General features: G+C 42.9%; 2 protein-coding genes across 2 annotated transcripts in view; both read right to left on the reverse strand.

Moving 5' to 3' along the window:
• The window catches only part of LOC141058996 (BPI fold-containing family B member 6-like), a 78,378-nt gene extending 68,026 nt beyond the window's left edge, over window positions 1–10,352 (reverse strand). Inside the window, exons 1-2 of the mRNA XM_073555219.1 lie at window positions 10,247–10,352; window positions 589–700 (exon numbers count right to left, since the gene is read on the reverse strand). Of these exons, the coding sequence (XP_073411320.1) occupies window positions 589–700; window positions 10,247–10,352 (218 nt within the window). The remainder of the gene's footprint in view (window positions 1–588; window positions 701–10,246) is intronic.
• Window positions 10,353–19,676: 9,324 nt separating this feature from the next.
• The window catches only part of BPIFB2 (BPI fold containing family B member 2), a 48,450-nt gene continuing 46,248 nt past the window's right edge, over window positions 19,677–21,878 (reverse strand). The window contains exon 16 of the mRNA XM_073555260.1: window positions 19,677–21,356. Coding sequence (XP_073411361.1) covers window positions 21,315–21,356 — 42 coding nt within the window. The 3' untranslated portion in view covers window positions 19,677–21,314. The remainder of the gene's footprint in view (window positions 21,357–21,878) is intronic.

Consider the following 21,878-nt stretch of genomic DNA (forward strand, 5'->3'; position numbering starts at 1 on the left):
GCAAGCGCCATCACTCATAAACGGCATCCAGAAGAGGATAACTGCCACGCATGTGTCATAGAAACGGCATCAAAGCCGCCAAGCAATCCAGGGCACACTGTGCAGGTGCAGCCCCCATCAATAGTGTCTGAACCTCACAGGACACACTGCGCAGGTGCCATCCCTCATAAGCAGCGTCCAGAGGATGACATCTACCGCGCATGCACGTGTATCATAGAAACAGCATCAAGGCCGCCAAACAAACCACGGCACACTGCGCAGGCGTAGCCCTCATCAGTGGTGTCAGAACATCACAGTATCCGACCTATAAGAAGGCATCTATAGCGCATGCCATTTCCTGTTCTACACCATGGGGAAGGCATACTTGGAGGTAACTGCTGGCATATGGGGAGTATGCATATGTTTGGTATGGTTTATCAAGTAGCATAAAAGTTATTGTGGTTGTGTTCATAGGGCACATGTGATTGGGGATGGGGTGAAAAATAATAATACTAATCATACAATACCAATAGCTGTTATCCAGGTTTTGCAACTACTAATAGAAACATAAGATGAGCTTCAATTTCACAAACTTCAACATTTACTTACTTTGTTATACCTTTTACTGGGCTTTTACCCTTTTTACCCAGGGCTTTCTTAGTTTCTGGCGAGTCTGTCATTTTCTTTAATGTGCTTTCATCTGTTAGAATATTTGTCACAGCTGTAAGAGTGAATATTTTGCAATATTATATGTAGAAGTCATTTATGGTTCAGCCTTAGAAAGCAAAAATAAATATTGTCTCACAGGATGGAAGCATTTAGGATCGCAAATACAAAACAGTTTATACATTGGGGAGAGGAAATGATTAGTTTCCAAATGCAATTACTCCACCATTCTGTTAGATCCGGTTTGGATAAATCTCCACCAAAGAATCTATGTTTTGTTCAAAGACATACACAGTAGTCAGCAATACTTTGCATTTTAATATATTGGGTTATATATGTGGCAGGTGAAGGCTGGTTCATAGATCAAATTAGTTTTCACGCCTTTGCACTTGCATTTTTTACATAAAAGTGATGCCTAAATGATAAAAAAAGCAATAAAAGGTGCAAAATAGACCCCGTGTTTACATGCTGAAAATTAGCAATTTAGCTGTGGGCATAGTGTAAAAAAGCTTTGTTTAATATGTGGCGCCCCTGAGGCTCAGTCGCCACAGAGGTACTGCACCTTCTCCTAAGGTGCGGTGCCCCACCAACTAGGTAAGTTGGGAACTCCTTTCCACACTTCAACACCTGCACCCCACACACAGGATAGTTCAGCAGGACCACATTGCGGCTCCATGCTTAGAGGATAGCAGAGCACCTTTCGTGGGTCCTTGCTTCGTAACACGAAATGTGCTGGGAGGTGGGTGGAGTTAGATATAAAAGGTTGGGAAGGTTTAGAATTACAGGACAGTCTGAGGTCAGTCTGACAGAAGGTCAGAGAGGAAGGAAGCCACTCGGGAGGAGTGGGGATCCCTGGAGGAAGGAGTGCTGAAGCTGCCTCAGTGATCTGAGCCAGCTGGCACGGGAAAGGAACAGAAGGAGAAAGATGTAGAACTGCAACCTAAGCTTCCATAAGAGAGAGAAGGAACAGTGCGGAACGAAGGAGTAGGAGAACAGAGAGGAGTTGTGGGTTGGAAGAGGAACCCTGCCTATAGGTTCTCAGCACAAGGCCAGGGCCCGGTCCCCGAGGTTGTATGGACACTTATGGTTCTGCAGCAGACACCGGTGGAGTAGTTGGCTGTAAATGCATTACTCCCATCTAAGACTCGGGGCACAACAGCAACTGAATAGAGAGCCAGGACTCCGGAGAATGGAGTCCCCAAGAGAGGCTACAGCTGTCTGCCATACAAGTAGAGTTGTTAGGAACATCTGACAGGAGGAACTTCAGAGTACCACGGTACTGGAGCTCTTCACACCGTAAGGCGCAATAGAGGAGTCGTTCAGGAAAGGTACATGTTGGCGGAGTGTTGGAGAGGAGAATCCTGACTTGCCCAGGAGGTTGATTGAGTCTCTGCCCTGGAGGACACGGCACGGAGGCAGGCACCAGTGTGTGCCAAGGACTGTGAGTAAAGTTTTGGAACTACAAGCCCTGGTGTCTTCCATTCATTTGCGCGCTAACACCGTGTTACGAGTGGCGGAAGGCGCTAAATGAAAAATAAATGAAGTGCCTTCGCCACTCGGGGTCCACCGTGCGGCAGGTGATATAACCGCTGCTAGAGAGGCAGAGCACTGTGGCGGTAATGTGCACGGGGTTAACTGTACCCTAAGTGCACTGAAGCGAGCTCTGTTATGCTCACAGAGCTGCAGGCAAAAGTATAAACAAATACGCTGAGTCTGTTCACGGACACAGACTAACAGCGAAACTGTCACGGTATTTAGAGTTACAGAAGTAGCCTTAGGCCGCAGGACTACTCCCTCTAGACCTACCGTTAAATAGGACAGGAGGCGTCGCAACTGCAGACGCGGGAGAACTGCAATCGCAGCGCGGTGTAAACAGAGCCACTGAAGAGACACCACAATATCGCTGGCGCGATGCAGGACGCTGGCTGCTGAGAAGGTATAGCTGGAGCGCGCTGGTGCTAGCGCTGCTACTGGCGGCTTCCCAATCACTCACACAATCATAATAACCAAGGAGGGGGATATTTAATGAGTCAGTCACCTGTCCAAGCATCCATCACCAAACACACAGCAGCAAGTATGAAAAATACTAGCGCATGGTGGAACAGCCATGCGCACTTTTTATAGTGACCGGGACCTTCCGGTAATCTCCAGAGCCCTGAACTGAACCAATGGAATCAGGAGCAGGACCTGAGCACCTGACTCCTGAACTCCAATGGGAGCTCATTCCAGGAGCATGCTCAGAAGTTGGCTGAAAGGACTTAGCCTCTGGAGACAAATGTGAGGATCTGGATCTCTGCATAGCATAAGTATGGTAGGACACAGATTCCTAACACACCGTCAGCACCGCTACATCTGGGTACCAACATTCCTCACACCGCCTGCGCCTATACACTGCCCTGGGGTTACAGCTTCACCTGTGGGGAGCTGCACCATCTATGCTGCAACACACCATCAGCCCCAGAGGATCTGCACGCAGCGTTGGCTTAACATCTTGCTTGCCAAACACCACAGGTGGCGCCACGAACTATCACATAAACTATATCACAAACCACCATTGATTTGGGCGCCAAGGGCCATGGACCGGGTCGCCGCTGCTGTGACACATCCCCCTGATACCGGCCCGGTACCGAGTACCCCACAGCCCTGGGAGGGCGACCCAACTTGGCGTCACAAACAGGATGATGAGACCCAATGCCATCAGGTTTTGTGTGCCTAAGATTTGTTGGACTTTGAACTTTTGAAAATGTGTAGAAGACCTGATTTAATAGACTGTAAAATGGACATTAGAAATGGCCGCTGGCACAGAGAAGAAGGGCGTGAAGAGATGGGAGGTCCTAGGAAAAGACTGTGAAGAGTATTGGGCCTTCCCTGCCTGAATTACTATGTGACAGCGACATGGCCCACCCCCCGAGGGGTTCGTATACTGGCTTGGTATGGAGGCGCTGGAAGAAGACACTGCCCCCGGAAGGAGGGGCAGAAGAAGCCAGTGGCGGGAAAGGGGCCGAGGCAGGAAGAACGCCAGAACGCCATTTTGGAGAGTGAGGAAAGGAGGCCTGCAGAGTGTGGGGAAACGGATCTCCCTGGCGCCATGGCTGACGGCTCTAACCCGATCTCCAGAATGAACCGCCAGCAGTTAGAAGACAAAATTGCTGAACTGACTACCCCTCTGCGGCTGAGGCAGGAGGCCTTGGAGCAGCTGAGACGGCAGCAGGCCCAGGAGGGGCCTACGCCTGCGGTACCCGCTCCAGCGGTACCTGCTACCGCTGCATCGGACTGTCCTCCGGCAGCGCTGATTTTCACCTCAACGCTGTCTGTGCAGCTGAGTGTACCGGAGGACCCGAGAGCTGAGACCATGCTCCTGCCCAGACCTGTTGCGGCTGCGCAGGTCCCAATTGAAACCCCCATGGACCCAGAGCTGCCATCGGCCTCACCACCACCGACGCCCGGACCAACCATTCCGGTGGATATCCCTACAGTTGCCCACCGTCACGAGCCTGCACCAGAGCAGAGACCGCACCGCCAGGATGCCTCAGGTACGTCAGATGTTCCTCCACCTAGGAAGGCCCTGGCGTGCACCACGGCTGCAGCGGCTGGGCAGGTCGTGCTAGACCTGGTCTGGGACCGGGATGACTGTCCCCAGGGGGAAACATCGGAACCCTTGACGGTGGTGCCGCAGTGTAAGACAAGCTTGGAGCGGTCCCGGGAAGAGCAGGAGGAAGAAGAGAACTGGGCAGGATGTCGGGCCACTATCCAGCTGAATACCGGGAGAGGGAGCAGTGCCGGCTAGCGATACTGGGCCCAGATCTGGACCACAAGGAGAGGGCCCGTGCTGGTCATTACGGCCCCCGGGATGCAGCTGGATTGGGGCAAGTGCTGAATGTGAACAAGGGGTTTTGGATTTATTGCGGACTCCAAGAGAATCAGTGACTTGTTCTTCAACAGGAGGGATGTCGAGTCACATCTGAGAAAGGGGTTTTATTGCGGACCCCAAGAGAATCAGTGACTTGTTCTTCAACAGGAGGGATGTCGAGTCACATCTGAGAAAGGGACATCCTGACAGAGACCTGCAGCCTGGGGAGTATGTGACATTCACCCGGCACGAGGGGCTCAGGGGGTGGTATGCCCTGAATGTACGTCGTATTCCGGAAGAGTTCATTGAAAGGTACAAGCCGAAGCGACCTGTTGCTGCCCCCTCCACCCACCGTTGCCACCCAGACTGCTCAGGTACCTGCTCCCAGGAACCAGGCTGTTCTTGCATCAGCTCCAGTCCGGCGGCCCAAACCAAAGATCCCTGGCTTGACACCTTGGGAAGAAGAATACTTAAAGATTGTCAATGATTACCTTGAATCTGGTAGCAGTTCCGGTTCAGCTTCCAGAACCCCAGGAGGGGAACACAATTAAGAAATTTCTCACAATTCTCGTTACCCAGGAGGGTTTATTTGCACCAGTTGTGCCTTTTTGTTCATCATGTCTTTGTTTTTCTGGTAGCACTTTTGTTGCCTAGTTTTGATTGGCAGCATTGTTTTCTGATTGGAACTGAGGAGATCATGGATGCTGAATGATCCAAAACTGTGCTTGTAAATAGTTTGCACCTCTTTAGGTGCTCTCTCTTGGTTTTACATATACAGACACTTTGCGAAGATAATGTTTTACATAAAGAGACTTTGCGAAGATGGTGTTTTGCATGGACACTTTTCGAAGATGATGTCTACCTCAAAGGACACTGCAAGAAATCCCGGCTGGGAGCGGTGTCCAGCACTTACAAGAATAATTGTTGAATGTTTTACTGTGAAGCATTTGATAATGTGTTTTATAAGAGTATTAGTAACTGAGAAATGGCTTTTATAGAAGAATTAGGAATGTCTGATATAGAGATGAGTGATATGAATAAAGAATTGAAAGTGACAGATGACGGACCAGGTATTTGCGGTCAGCGTCTTGCGTCTAGAGAAAGAGAGTAAAATGATAAAGAAAAATGTGTTACAGAGAATAGCACTTTGAATTGAGAATTGCACTTAGAATTAAAAATTTTAGATAGAATTTTAGATAGAATTGTTTGTAACGTTCAAGATGAGTACCTCCTATACTAGGAAGATTAGTATAAGAAAAATTTGTTATGCATTATGAAATTTTTGTATGCTTCCTTGCTGTCTACTTTGTTACCTTGCAGCCCGCGGACGTGCTGTGTTTAACGGGGAGGTATGTGGCGCCCCTGAGGCTCAGTTGTTATGAATGAGTCACCGGAGGAGGGAAAAACAAAAATGCAAGCTAAGTCCAGAAAACCGGAGAGGTTGGTAGCTAGCGGATTGCAGACCCCCGATCCTATTCACAACTAACAGTAGCCGTGGAGCGTTCCTATGGTGGTCCTAGACGCCTCTTCACAGCCGGAGAACTAAATAAGCTGAAAGAAAGGGGAAATCTAAACTGCCCCAGATCAGACCCCAAAGCAATAGACAGCCCCCAACATGTATTGTCGGTGAAAACAGATGAAAACACAAACACAGACAGAAAGACAGGCAGAGCAAACGATGGGGCCCAACTAACTAGATAGGAAAGGACAGAAAAGATGCTGGCTGCAATCCGCAAAAACCCTACCAAAAATGTCCCAACACGTCTGATAGGAAAAACGGCCCTGAAGTCACTAGACTTCCAAATCCCTATATCAGCACTCCGATATATTCTGAAGACAGAGCAAAAAAGATTTAACCGATCAGGGACAAAAATGGAAATTCAGCAAAGCCCCAGCCGGGGCTGGCTGAACACAAAACTAAGCAAATCAGACAAAATCTCATGGAACAATAACAGAGCAAAACTTAGCTTTAGAAGACAGGAACTGAACTGGAGGCCAGAGCTCAGAGCAGAGCAATCACCAGCAACCCTACAGGGCGTCGGCTGCCTTATATCGACTCAGAGATTCCGGATGTCCAATCGCAATCCACCTGTTCAGGTGACAGGTCTCTCCCATCCAAATCAGTTTTACGACCTCCCTTCACCAGCAGAGGGAGTTCATCGGACATCAAAGGTGAACGAGAAAATGAGCTCACAACACTCAGTCACCACAGAGGTACTGCACCTTCTCCTAAGGTGTGGTGCCCCACCAGCGAGGTAAGTTGGGAAATCCTTTCCACACTCCAACACCTGCACCCCACACACAGGATAGTTCAGCAGGACCATATTGCGGCTCCATGCTTAGAGGGTAGCAGAGCACTTTTCGTGGGTCCTTGCTTTGTAACACGAGATGTGCTGGGAGGTGGGTGGAGTTAGATATAAAAGGTTGGGAAGGTTTAGAATTACAGGACAGTCTGAGGTCAGTCTGACAGAAGGTCAGAGAGGAAGGAAGCCACTCAGGAGGAGTGGGGATCCCTGGAGGAAGGAGTGCTGAAGCTGCCTCAGTGATCTGAGCCAGCTGGCACAGGAAAGGAACAGAAGGAGAAAGATGTAGAACTGCATCCTAAGCTTCCATAAGAGAGAGAAGGAACAGTGCGGAATGAAGGACTAGGAGAACAGAGAGGAGTTGTGGGTTGGAAGAGGAACTCTGCTTATAGGTTCTCAGCGCAAGGCCGGGGCCCGGTCCCCGAGGTTGTATGGACACTTACGGTTCTGCAGCAGACACTGGTGGAGTAGTTGACTGTAAATACATTACTCTTTTCTAAGACTCGGGGCACAACAGCATCTGAATAGAGAGCCAGGACTCCGGAGAAGGGAGTCTGTTATGAGCTCATTTTCTGCTCCACCAGTTGAGAGTTCTCCTTCTGTTCTCCCTCTGGTGGTGACAGGAGGTAGTGAGGTTGGTTTAATTGGTAGTGATCTGCCACCTGGTGAGGAGGATAACGATTGGATCTCTGGAGTATCAGACTGGACATAAGACAGCCGACGCCCTATCCTGGTGCTGGTGATTCAGTCTGCTTCTCAGATCTTGGACTCAGCTCTGTTCCAGTCTTCTCAAGTTAAGTTTGTTTTTGCTAATGTTCACACTTGCTCTTGTTGGTCAATTCAGTTTTTTGTGTGGTCAGCCAGCCCAGCTGGGCTGTGCTGAATTTCCACTCTTATTTATCCGTATTTGCCAATTGGCTTTTTTTTGTCGCTTATTAGATTGGCCTCTTTTTGCTCTGTCTCAGAATATTTCAGAGTGCTGATAAAGTGGGAGAAGTCTAGTGACTTCAGGGTTAATTTTGCTATCAGATGTGTAGGACATTATTTTTGGTAGAGTGTTTGGCAGATTGCAGACAGTGTCTTTCCTTTCCTGTCCTTTCTAGTTAGTTTGGCCCCATCGTTTGCTCAGCCTATTTTCCTGCCTTTGTATGTGTTTTCATCTTGTTTCACCGTCAATACATGTGGGTGGCTGTCTTTCCTTTGGGGTCTGCTCTGGGGCAGTTAGTTTTCCTCTTTTCCTGCTTTAGGCTTATTTAGCTCTCCAGTTGTGACGACGCGTCTAGGACCAATGTAGGAACGCTCCACGACTACTGCTAGTTGCGTGTTAGAATCAGGGTTCTGCAGTCTGCATAGTTACCAACCTCTGGTTTTCTGAGACTTAGCTTGTGTTGTTGTTTTCTTTTTCCTCGGCCACCCATTCATAACAGGAGTCCCCGAGAGAGGCTACAGCTGTCTGCCATGCGAGTAGAGTTGTTAGGAACATCTGACAGGAGGAACTTCAGAGTACCACGGTACTGGAGCTCTTCACACCTTAAGGCGCAATAGAGGAGTCGTTCAGGAAAGGTACATGTTGGCGGAGTGTTGGAGAGGAGAATCCTGACTTGCCCAGGAGGTTGATTGAGTCTCTGCCCCGGAGGACACGGCATGGAGGCAGGCACCAGTGTGTACCATGGACTGTGAGTAAAGCTTTGGAACTACAAGCCCTGGTGTCTTCCATCCATTTGTGCGCTAACACCGTCAGCACCGCTACATCTGGGTACCAGCATTCCTCACTCCGCCTGTGCCTATACACTGCCTTGGGGTTACAGCTTCACCTGTGGGGAGCTACACCATCTATGCTGCAACACACCATCAGCCCCAGAGGATCTGCACGCAGCATTGGCTTAACATCTTGCTTGCCAAATACCACAGGTGGCGTCACGAACTATCACATAAACTATATCACAAACCACCATTGATTTGGGCGCCCAGGGCCACGGACCGGGTCACCGCTGCTGTGACACATCCCCCTGACACCAGCCCGGTACCGAGTACCCCACAGCCCTGGAAGGGCGACCCAAATGCTCTATAGATATATCTTTGTAGCGTTCAAAGAGAAAAGTACCGGTACCAGACAACACATAAAAAATTCCCTAGAAGGCAGATCGAATGGTGTTTAGTGCACTGCATAAAGTGCTTAAATGTGCAATATAGAAGAGAAAAAAAGATGTGGTACTCACTAGTTCGAATGGATGTGAATAAGTCCTTTATTCCATACCTTGGGATTAGGACTATAACATTATGTGCAGGTTACAGAGGCATGAAGGGAGAGGCAGAGTGGACGACCCGTTGAAGAGAAGTTACGCTGGAATTAAGGACTTTTTCACATTCATTCGATCTAATGAGTGCTGCATCTTTTTCCTTCAATATTGCAAATATATGTTTTTTACCACAACACTTGGGTTCCCAGAAGTAAAGCTACATTCATACTCGCACTCAGCACATCTAATGCAGTTCAAAACAACGTTTTGGTCCCTTCTGATGGCAAAAAATTGGGAAGCATGTTATTAATCTTTCTATCAAAGCATACGTCATTGGGACTTCATCAAAATCCACATATCTACCGGTAGTTAATTCCCTTAGCTTCAGTTATGAATAGAAACCATGAGACAGTGTGAATCATTAACTGTTTAATTATGCTAAACATTATCTGACTGATTTCTCATTCTTTGACACCTATATAGTAGCAAAGGCAATAAGTTCCAACATCTGCAAATCTCCATTTATAGGAACATAGGTTTATTAATATTTCCTACTCTACAATGTTTCTTGGTGTGTAGTAGTAAGTGTTAGAATTGATCACCGTAGTGTAAGAAAAACACCAGTGGGGCAGCGCAAATAGACAATGTTTTCCATGGTAATGATTCATATTGGTGAATTTTTCTCCAATGAGATGTTCAATTTATGAAGTTCGTTGTATCATGGGCAAATGTCTAAATCCATGGCCACTTTAGCGAGCCTTAATTTGGGGACCTTCAAATTGTATTTTTTCACTGGTATTACGTAACAAAGAAGTGCCTTACAAACCATGAATATAGCAAAGAAACTAAACAGGAAAACTGTATAGCATATACTGAGTTTCTATTTTCACAGGTATAATAATCAACTGTAGAGAAATTTTACTTTATATTTTAGATGACTTTTTTAACTCATGGACTGACCCCATAATATATGTTAGTAAAATGTTTACAGTATATGACTAATGAGGGGGCAGGACGTCAACTATTTAAATCACCTATACACAATATATTATATAGTGTATAATTGCACAGTATAAAATAAGTGATACCAAGATCTAAAGAGGTTTTATGAATGAAGTAGACATTGAAACATTACTTTTTAATGCATGTTAGATATAGAGACATATAGTTAGAGATGAGAGATAGGTAGATCAGATGAGACATCTTACCATTCTGTAGAGCACAACTATCCAGCTGCAGATATGCCCCAGGTCCAACTGAATCACACAGAGTTACAAGCCCTAAGAAGACCCCAATGTAGGACAACATGGCCATGCTTCACCCTTAACGCGGCAAAAACCAAACCTGGCAAATTACAAAAAAAACTCAAAGCCATTCTATGTTGCTTCATATCGACTTCTAATGCAGCTTGGGATATCACTTTACTCATGCTTACTTACACACTGGAAATCCTTTTTTAAAGGAGAACTACCGTACATTATACTATTAGAGCAAAGCATTTCAAGCAAGCAAAAAAAGTCACAAACATACATTTATAATCTGCTATTAAAAATAATAGTTTGCCACTGTATTATTTTTATATATATACCGGTGCATCTCACAAAATTAGAATATCATCAAAAAGTGAATTTATTTCAGTTCGTCAATACAAAAAAGTGAATCTCATATATTATATAGAGTCATTGCATTTCAAGTGTTTATTTCTGTTAATGTTGATGATTATGGCTTACAGCCAATGAAAACCCCAAAATCATTATCTCAGTAAATTAGAATACTTTATAACACCAGCTTGAAAAAATGATTTTAAAATCTGAAATGTTGGCCTACTGGAATGTATGTTCAGTAAATGCACTCAATATTTGGTCGGTGCTCCTTTTGCATCAATTACTGCATCAATACAGCGTGGCATGGAGGCGATCAGCCTGTGGCACTGCTGAGGTGTTATGGAAGCTCAGGTTGCTTTGATATCAGCCTTCAGCTCATCTGCATTGTTGGGTCTGGTGTCTCTCATCTTCCTCTTGATAATACCCCAGTGATTCTCTATGTGGTTAAGGTCAGGCGAGTTTGCTGGCCAATCAAGCATGGTGATACTGTTGTTTTTTGTTGTGGGCAGGTGCCAAGTCCTGCTGGAGAATGAAATTTCCATCTCCAAAAAGCTTGTTGGCAGAGGGAAACATGAAGTGCTCTAAATTTCCTAGTAGACGGCTGTGCTGACTTTGGTCTTGATAAAACACAGTGGACCTACACCAGCATATGACATGGCTTCCCAGCCATCACTGATTGTGGAAACATTACACTAGACCTCAAGCAGCATGGACTGTGGCGTCTTCACTCTTCCTCCAGACTTTGGGATCTTGATTTCTTAACAAACCATGCAAAAATTATCCCTTTATTTTGAGATCAGGAATAGGTTTCTTGTTTTGAAAGTGAAGAAGCAATGCCTCCTTAACAAGCCGTGCAAAAATGATTCCTATTTATTTCTATTTTCGGAGCAGGTACAGGTTCATAACATAGTAACATAGTTTTGAAGGCTGAAGGAAGACCTTATGTCCATCTAGTTCAGCCTATTTTTAGTGCAGCTGTTCTGCATTGTTGATCCTGGGGAAGGCAAAAAAAACCCCACAGAGTAGAAGCCAATTTTCTCCATAGGGAAAAAAATTCCTTCCCCTAAGCTGGGTCAACCATCTACCTATAATATTCTGTTATTCGTAACCTTCTATACTGTTACTCACAAGAAAAGCATCCATTCCTTTCTTAAATTCATTCAGTGAGTTGGCCATCACCACTTCCTCAGGAAGAGAATTCCAGAGCCTCACTGCTCTTACCGTGAAGAACCCTCTTCTATGCTGGTGCAGAAATTGTCTTTCCTCCAAATGAAGAGAATACCCCCTTGTTCTTGTCACAGTCCTTGGTACAAACAGGTCATTGGAGAGATCTCTGTATTGCCCTCTGATATACTTGTAAATATATATTAAGTCTCCCCTAAGTCTTCTCTTTTCTAGAGTAAATAGACCTAATTTTGATAACCTTTCTGGGTATTGTAGTGAACCAACTCCATTTATCATTTTAGTAGCCCGCCTTTGAACCCTTTCAAGTTCAGTAATGTCTTTCTTGAGCACCGGCGTCCAAAATTGCACACAATACTGCAAGTGTGGTCTGATGAGTGATTTGTACAGAGGGAGAATTATGTTTTCATCTCGTGTCCCCAGACCTCTTCTAATGCATCCCATGACCCTATTTGCTTTGGTGGCAGCTGCCTGACACTGGGCACTCCAATTTAGCTTCTTATTGACTAAGATGCCTAAGTCTTTTTCCATGTCTGATTTCCCCAGCAGTTTCCCATTTAGTAAGCAATTGTAGCATCTGTTTCTCCTTCCCATGTACATAACCTTCCACTTATCTGTGTTAAACCTCATTTGCCATTTTTCAGCCCAATTCTCCAATTTACTCAAATCTGTCTGTAGTTGCAAACTGTCCTCCTTTGTGTTAACTACCTTACATAGTTTTGTATCATCTGCAAATACTGATATTTTACTGTGTAAGCCATCCACTAGATCATTAATAAATATATTAAATAGTAGGGGGCCCAATACAGAACCCTGTGGTACCACACTAGTAACCCTGGCCCAATCTGAGTATGCACCATTAATAACCACTCTTTGTTTTCTATCACTAAGCCAGCTACCCACCCATGTACACACATTTTCCCCTAGCCCAAGCTTTCTCATCTTACTTACTAATCTTTTATGTGGGACAGTGTTAAATGCTTTAGAGAAGTCGAGCTAAATGACATCCAATGATTCTCCTTGGTCCATTTGAGAGCTTACATCCTCATAGAAGCTGATCAGGTTAGTTTGACAGGAGCGATCCTTCATAAATCCATGTTGATATGGAGTTAAACATTTATTAACATTGAGATATTCCATAATGGTATCCCTTAGAAACCCTTCAAAAATTTTACCCACAACAGATGTTAAGCTTACCGGCCTATAGTTTCCAGGTTCCCTTTTACACCCCTTTTTGAATATTGGTACCACATTTGCTTGCCGCCAATCAAAAGGAACAGACCCTGTTTCTATAGAGTCTTTAAATATAAGGAATAGAGGCCTGTCTATCACATTACTTAACTCCCTTAATACCTGAGGGTGAATGCCATCAGGGCATGGTGATTTGTCAATTTTAATCTTACTAAGGCGGTTCTGCACTTCTTCCTGGGTTAGGCAGGTAATACTTAATGGGGCGTTTACATTATCACTCTGCATTTCCCCTGGCAAATCCTTTTCCTGTGTGAACACTGTTGAGAAAAAAGTATTTAAAACATTTGCTTTTCCCACATTGCTCTCTATAATTTCACCCTCATTGTTCTTTAAAGGGCCGACACCATCAATTTTAATCTTTTTACTGTTTATATAATTAAAGAATAGTTTGGGGTTTGTTTTACTTTCCTTAGCAATGAGTCTCTCAGTTTCCACTTTTGCTAAATGTATTTGTTTTTTACACATTTTATTTTTTTCTCTATAAGTTTTTAATGCTTCTTCATTGCCTTCTTGTTTTAGCTTCCTAAATGCCTTGTTCTTGTTATTTATTACCCTTTTTACATCCTTATTTAGCCACATTGGTGTTCTCCTGTTCCTAGCCCTTTTATTTCTGTACAGTATTGCTAGCTCGCAGTGGATGTGTAGATCTGATTTAAATATTTCCCATTTATTTTCTGTGCTCCTATTTTTGAGGACATTGTCCCAATCAATTCGGCGAAGGTCCTCTCTAAGCTGATCAAACTTTGCTTTCCTGAAATTCAGCGTGGACAAGTGGAATTGTATTATATTGTGGTCACTGTTCCCTAGGTGCCCATCGACTCGTACTTCTGTTATTCTTTCTGGCCTGTTGCTTAAAATTAAGTCCAGAAGGGCTGTCCCTCTAGTTGGGCCCTGCACAAGTTGTGACAGATAATTATCCTTGGTTACTGGCAGAAATTGGTTTCCTTTCTGAGATACGCAGGTTTCAGTTTCCCAGTCTATGTCAGGGTAGTTGAAGTCCCCCATAATAATCACCTCATTGTGATTTGCTACTTTGTCTATTTGTTTCAATAATACACTTTCAGTGGTTTCTGTTATATTTGGTGGCTTATAACAAACCCCTATGAGGATTTTATTACTTTTCCCTCCTTGTATCTCCACCCATAGAGACTCCACCTCTTCATTTCCCTCTTGTATATCTTCTCTTAATGGGGGCTTTAAAGTGGACTTTATATATAGACAGACTCCACCCCCTTTCCTTTTTTTACGGTCCCTCCTAAACAAATCATATCCTTGCAAGTTAGCCGCCCAGTCATAGCTGTCATCTAACCATGTCTCAGTTATTCCTACTATGTCGTATTTTTCCTCATACATTACCAACTCCAGATCTTCAATCTTATTGGTCAGACTTCTTGCGTTGGTCAGCATGCAGAAAAGAAGTTTTGCTTCATTTTTCTTAGCTTCCTTCTGAGTACCCTGTCTTGGGTCCTCTTTATCACATCTAGTATCCTTGATTATTTTGTCCTTCTGCTGCATGTTCTTGTCTGCTGTTTTTCCTCCCATCCCCTCTTCTTCTATAAAACTATAAAACATAATGCACAAGCAGATGTGTGTTGCTCACTATAGGCAGTGACATTGGATGTGGCAGCAGCAACAACTACACAGTATAGAATATGATGTTGCAGGAAAGTATATGTCTGATAGTTTAGGGCCAACAGTGACAGCCTAGACAGCAGCAGTACAGCATAGCTATAAAACGAAGTAGGCAGGCAGGAGATGTTTGAATGTCATCGTTGTCAATCAGCAGTGATGGTGTGGCAAGAGCCTCACAGTGTAGAATAGGATAGGTCAGGAAAAGAGATATCCAGCTGTTTGTCACCACCACTGAAAACCCCAGTACCAGAAGTACAGTATAGCCACAACTAGAAATGAGCAGATCTTTTGAAATTCAATGTGCCAGTGTGCCGACTTCACCAAATTTTACCTAAAAATGTGATTTGCTGAAAATAAATTTGCATAAATCTCAATATAGGAAAGCTTGTATTTGCTTGGAAAATACACATTGGGCAGACGAAATTGAGAGTAACTACACCACTGAGCAAAATAGCTTACACGAGAGAGAAAGAAAGATAGAGAGGACCCTGCTGACCATAAGAGCTTACACGCTACAGGAGAGAGAAACTTACTCAATGACTCTGGAGGTGGAAAATGATTCTGCCATACAAACTGTGCTCCACTTGTAATAACCATTGATCTGTCATGGTCCAGGTACTGACCACCACTGTACAAGGTATGATGATCTGCAAGATGTCATAGCTGCAAAGCATTGTGATAAGCAACACAAAATGACATTATCTCACTCTGATGCTTCAACAGTGTGGTAAATTATTCCAAGCAAGTTTTGGCGTTTTTTCATGAACTGCGAATCAAATCTCAAAATGTTCTAATTCGTGTGAAATTGAAAATACCAGGAGATTTGACTTGAACTTGATCCTCCACAGATCTGTCTGGTCATCTCTAGATATAACCTGATTTGAAAGGCAGGAGAGGACTGTCTTTGCATGGAGTGTTAACACTGACGGAAGCAGAAAAGGGTTATCCATACAATGGACAAGCATAAATTTGTTACTGTCGATCTAATCATTGGTGTGAGCCACAGGTGAGAAGATTGGCACTAATCTACGCCTGATTCAATTTTACAAATATAAGGTTTTACTTGCTTGCAGAGGACAAACTAAACTGTGTGACAAAGCCACCTGCCATGCTGAATACCCTCTATGACAGTACACTGAAAACTAGACAGGACACTAAGCCAATAGCAAACTAGGCTAGTTCTTGCCATTGGTCCAATCTGCTGACCCAAAAGTCAATGTGGTCAGCTCTTAGGGTATCTGCCAGAGAAAAGATACAGTCCAGGTACAATTTAAATCTGGCTGTTTAAACTTTATTCATGATAAAGTGCATCAAGTTAATGCATCAGATTGGCACATCTTATTATATATACTGTTTTGGCAACATTTTCTAACTCTATCACTTGCATAAGCAGGGGAATGTTGGCTCTGTTGGTAATGAAGAGGGGTCTTCTGATCAAACATATGGTAAGTAGGCATTTGGCGGGGTAACGCAGCTTATCCTGGTAGTGCACCAATTTCGACTCCTTTTAAGAAGACGAAAAAAGTCCCTCTTTTTCCAGTCCTCCTTGAGTATATCATTGTTTAATCACACAGTCTGCTGCTGGTATCTCTCCTATCTCTCTATCAATTTAACCTATGCATTATTTACAGACTACTACTCCAGTGTTCTATCTTAAGTGTTGCAGTTGTACACCACATTTTTCTGGAATAGTTATCCAATGTTTTAGCCCTTTCTTTCCCTATTTCTATTGCATAGCTGTGTGCTCTGAGGTCCTCTCTATAGCCTGTAACACACTAATATGGCTTCTGCATTCTTTTTATCAGCATCAGATGTGTAGCTTGGAGTTTAGCATAGGTGGGGGGCAAAACACATCTGAGTAGGTCCTTGACCTAGGTAACCATGTTTACAACAAAGATGAGGCACCCTGATCATAGTGGGTTTATTGGAACCTTAGTACAGGAGTACAGCACATTTCTGTTATTTAAATAGTTTGGTTTTGCTATGCCAAGTGATGTGAGGTTATATAAGTCCTCTCTGGCTGATTTAATGTGTGACAGTGTGTAAAATGGTGCTGGACATTTTTTCAGAAATTTGTTCTAATTGAATTGCAAATTCTTTGCGTTAACCAATGTTTGTGAATTTCAACACAAAGTCGATTTACATTAAGCTGATTAGCTTCTCTAGTTATTAATATGGGCCCCCCAGTAGTCACACTCAACACATATGAATAATGTGACAGTGTACTTGTGGACTCCATATGCCATTATTTTAAAAACTATTCTAAATAGCTTTTCTAAAAATGGAGAAAACTGTCTATTGTGCCACCGAGGGGTATTCACATCTTATAATGCTGATATATTATGATATTAGGAAAAGGGGGTTGACATGTCGTGTCACTTCTCCATTGGGAAGCTCAGTGCTGATCATCTGCTGTGCAGGGAATTATTCAACAAGTAGCCAGCAACATCTCTGTGAAGTGAAAACTGTGGATTAGTGAGGATCATGACACTCAAACCTCTCTGCTTAGAAAGTGATGCCATATCATTTCTATGGTAAGAATTCTCCCTTGAATAACATGAACAAACTGGACTTTTTAATTGGGAATATGCAGGCCAATTATTGACTCATCAAAATTAATATGATATGTCTTACAACAAACTAAACCCATTATGTCACCAAGTGTGTGCCTGATGCAGATTGTCCCATAATCTACTTCAGCTAAATATAAGATCCTTATATTCAAATAAAAACATCACCTGAGATTTTCTTATCTCATATCCGACGATAAGTTTAATCTTATTAACTCGGTTAATGCATTGTGAAATGTCTATTGAAAAAAATCTATAAACCTGATCCACTTCTTCCACTTGCGTAAAGATATGAAGGACAAGATGATATTGTGCATTGAGGTCATTTTAGGTTGCTCAGTGGCCATTGTTTTCAATTGTTGTAGTTCATACTGCTGGGATCCTTGACAGGCTGCCAAAGTCTACAGTAATCCACTGATCCTTATTAGTATGAACAAGTGTCACTTGTCATCCTTACAGGCATACTGTATTATCTGAATCTTCAATTTCGGAGGAAAGTAGACTTTCACTGTGATACTCATAAAGGGAGTTTATGAATACTTCATATCCACTTACTTCATTCCCAATAGTTGCAAATATTCTGATTTTCCCTCATCTGCTTCTAACGGATGATGGCATTTCACTTAATACTGAGGTCTTGTCTATTTTGATCAGTGGTGATAAACATGCTGTACTCCATCCAAGGGGTCTGCACATTACACTCAGTGTCCTGATCTACCTCTCCATTTGCTGCATTCAGAATTTCCGTATACAGTATCTTGTTCAGTATGTAGAGTAGCTACACATAGGATGTCACTTATTTGAGGATAACAATCTGAACATGACTACCTTCAAACTCCCTTACATGAGATGCAGCCTTGCATTGGTTTGATCATGTAATCATTTGATAGCCAGAGTACTGATCTGTTGTTTCATGTTTTGCATTCTTACATGTTTTCAAAAATGTTATACTGTATTTGATGCTGAGTGGATTAAAAACTGGCCATCATTAGAAGAAAGCCTATCCAGTAAAAATGAAAAAAGCATATACAGAATGGGAGGAATAGGCCTAAGCAACAGCACATGTGAAAAAGATTTGGGTATACTAATAGATCACAGACTGAATATGAGTCAACAGTGTGATGCAGCAGCAAAAAAAGCAAATGCAATTCTAGGATGTATTAACAGAAGCATACAGTCTAGATCACATGAAGTCATTATTTCCCTCTACTCCTCTTTGGTCAGACCTCATCTGGAATATTGTGTCCAGTTTTGGGCACCACATTTTAAAAAAGACATCAACAAACTGGAGCAAGTTCAGAAAAGAGCAACCAGAATGGTGACCGGTCTGCAAACCCTGTCTTATGAGGAAAGGTTGCAGGATTTGTGATTGTTTAGTTTGCAAAAGCGAAGTCTGAGAGGAGACTTAATAGCGTCTACAAATATCTAAAGGGCTGTCACATTGTAGAAGGATCAACTTTATTCTCATTTGCACAAGGAAAGACTAGAAGCAATGGGATGAAACTGAATGGGAGGAGACACAGATTAGATATTAGAAAAAACTTTTTGACAGTTAGAGTGATCAATGAGTGGAACAAGCTGCCATGAGAAGTGGTAAGTTCTCCTTCAATGGAAGTCTTCAAACAGAGGCTGGACAGACATCTGACTGGGATGATTTAGCGAATCCTGCTTTGAGCAGGGGGTTGGACCAGATGGCCCAGGAGGTCCCTTCCAACTGTACGATTCTATGATTCTATGATTCTATCCACAGCTATTATAGTGAGCCAGGCAGTGGTCATCATTATATCCATTGTGCCACTTAACCTTCTACTATAGTAGGCCATGTATGAAAAATGAACATCTTTGAGTTCAAGAAGTGGGAGGTCTAATTGACAAGTGTAGCAGACCACTTCCTAGAGTATGATGCCAAATGCATGCTAGGAATTGCTTTATGTGTAGGGTCTGCTGGGAGAGCATTCCTGAAGCGATGTGGCCCTGATTATGCTTTTAGTTATGGTCCTTTCCCTGATGATTGAGTACTACAGGGTGAGCCATTTATAAGGTTAGACCTGGGTGGGCCATTTATATGGATACACCTAAATTAAATGGGAATGGTTGGTGATATCAACTTCCTGTTTGTGGCACATTAGTATATGGGAGGGGGAAAACTTTTCAAGATGGGTGGTGACCATGGGGCCATTTTGAAGTCATCCCACCCAGGTGCATCCATATAAATGGCCCACCCAGGTGTATCCACATAAATGGCCCACCCTGTATTGAAATGTATGGTATATTAGGAATGCTTGGACATGACAAGTACACAATAGTATACCCTAAAGTGACTAGCATCTATAGACTATGCCAGCCTGCCTGTCTGGCAGTTGCATGTGGTAAGCAAATTGTGACTCGAGACAGTGAGGAAAACTTAAAGAATAATCATTATTTATTTATTTTTTTTACATAAATCATAGATCCATGTTAAAATAAGAACCATGTGGTATCTGCTTCATTCTCCTGCTGGACTGATCATTCATTCTCAAAATTCTCAATTAATAGATAAAATTTGTCATCTGGGAAAAAAAATTTCCAAATAAATTGAGAGTGAAAAATCAGTCCTGGGAGAGAGAGAAGAGAGAGAACCAAATTTCTTTCATAAGATGTATTACAAAGTTGCTTATTTTGGGTGTATTATCAATTTATTAAATAAAATTTAACGCTTACTCATTAATCATTGAGTTCTATGGTCACCTGCTTCATTGAGTCCTATGTAACATGCATATTTGAGTATCATGTAAAGCTGTACCTAGTGAGAAAATATCTGTGAACATTATCAAGTCTGTGCACCACTGACGGATGTCCCTAGTGAATTGCCCTGAGTACTGAGTTGTTAAGCTATTGATAACCTCATACTGTATATAGTTCTAAAAACTGTTGATGTCGATAGTAACTGACAAGCTTTGTGCCTTAGTTAGATGTGTAACTGTCAAGCTCTGCATCTTAGTTTTGATGTGAAACTGCTAAGCTTTGTACTTCCATTCTGAAATATAGCAGTTAGGCCTTGTATTTCGATAGTTATAAAACAGCAGGCCTCATGCCATTAAGCATTGTATAACTGAAAAGTTTGCTTGTACCTTGTTTCAGAGATTATAACTGCTAAGTTATTGTGCCTCAGTTGAGTAAAATTGCATTAAGTTAGAACCTGATGTGCCTAAGACCTCATGTATGCCATCCTTGTATGGGGAGCAGTGTTTGGGGTCAAAGGCAACACACAAAAACTGACACACTTTATAGTACACATATGAAAGAAGGGAGCCAAGAGCTGCAGGGTGAGCAGCTAAGGGCCACTGGTTGACCAATGCTATTTTAAAGAGAACCTGCCAGCATGATTTTGTAATGTAAAGTAAAGAAATGGCTGTAATGGTCCTGTAGTACTGATTTCATTAATTCCTTTGGTGAAGAAATCTGCTTTGTGGTTCTTCTTTAATCACCATGGAATATGTTATTCTAGTAAGATTTTGGTGCACAGGGGCTGGACTGTGCACTGGGTCTCCACCATGTTGGTGATTCCCCGGAGCATCCACAGGCTACGGTCTTGGAATGCCAGGTCACTGCTTTTTTAGTGATTAACTACTCTGCTTTAAATCTCAGCAGTGACCTGTCATACAAAGATCGTAGGCAGGCAGATGGGCCAGAGAATCTCAGACAGGGAAGAGAGGACCCAGTGTATAGTCCGGCCACTGCTCACAAAAATTTAATTAGCAGAAAACTTCAAGTGGTGATTAAAGAAGGACAAAAAAGTGAATTTCTTCTCAAAAGTTATCAATTTAATCGGTATTACAGCACCATAACAGTCATGTCTTTAGTTTTACATTACAAAACAGTGCTGACAGGTTCTATTTAAATTATCAGTGATTCAGAAATAAGTGCAAGAATATAATACAGCAAAAATCATACAGCACAACGTTTATTAGGGTGGGTCATTTTTTGCAGGATATCTACTGTCACTTTCATTGATACACATGTTAAATGTTTTCTTCACAGTCGATTATTTGTATGGGTTACTTCACATATTGAAGATCACATGACATAACAGCATAATCCTGTGACAAAGGAAAATAATGGAAATGGTTAATATTAAAGAATTTAATAAAAACATAATTATACTAGTACAAATAAACCAACGCAAGTTATTTTCCACATTGTATAATCAGTACCTGACTTGGACATACAGTAGACTTTAGGTGCTTTTCTTGCTTTACCACATGCATTGTTGTGTATGTATTCAGACAATTTGGATCTCTAATTAATACTGACACCTAACGACATGTATCAACAAGATTGTGCGCCAGCCTATTCTGGCATTTCATACATTTCAGTGACCAGGTTCCATTCACAAGTAGGACTAGAGTACAATCTGGCATTATTATCGCATACCCTCTTATTTTACAGACATGGCCAGAACATTAGCTCATGCCGTGCTAGACAAACACAACCCAACAACACACATCTAATAAGGGATAATGGGTAAATGCTTCTGAATAAACTTATTTTGGCATGTCACTCTCTGCAAGGAGAAATGATACTTCTTGGATCCAGGTCAGATGCCTCTTACACAGGCAAAT

This window comes from Dendrobates tinctorius, unplaced genomic scaffold, assembly GCF_039654945.1.
Source record: "Dendrobates tinctorius isolate UK_male_01 unplaced genomic scaffold, ASM3965494v1 ptg000223l, whole genome shotgun sequence".
Lineage (NCBI taxonomy): Eukaryota > Metazoa > Chordata > Amphibia > Anura > Dendrobatidae > Dendrobates > Dendrobates tinctorius.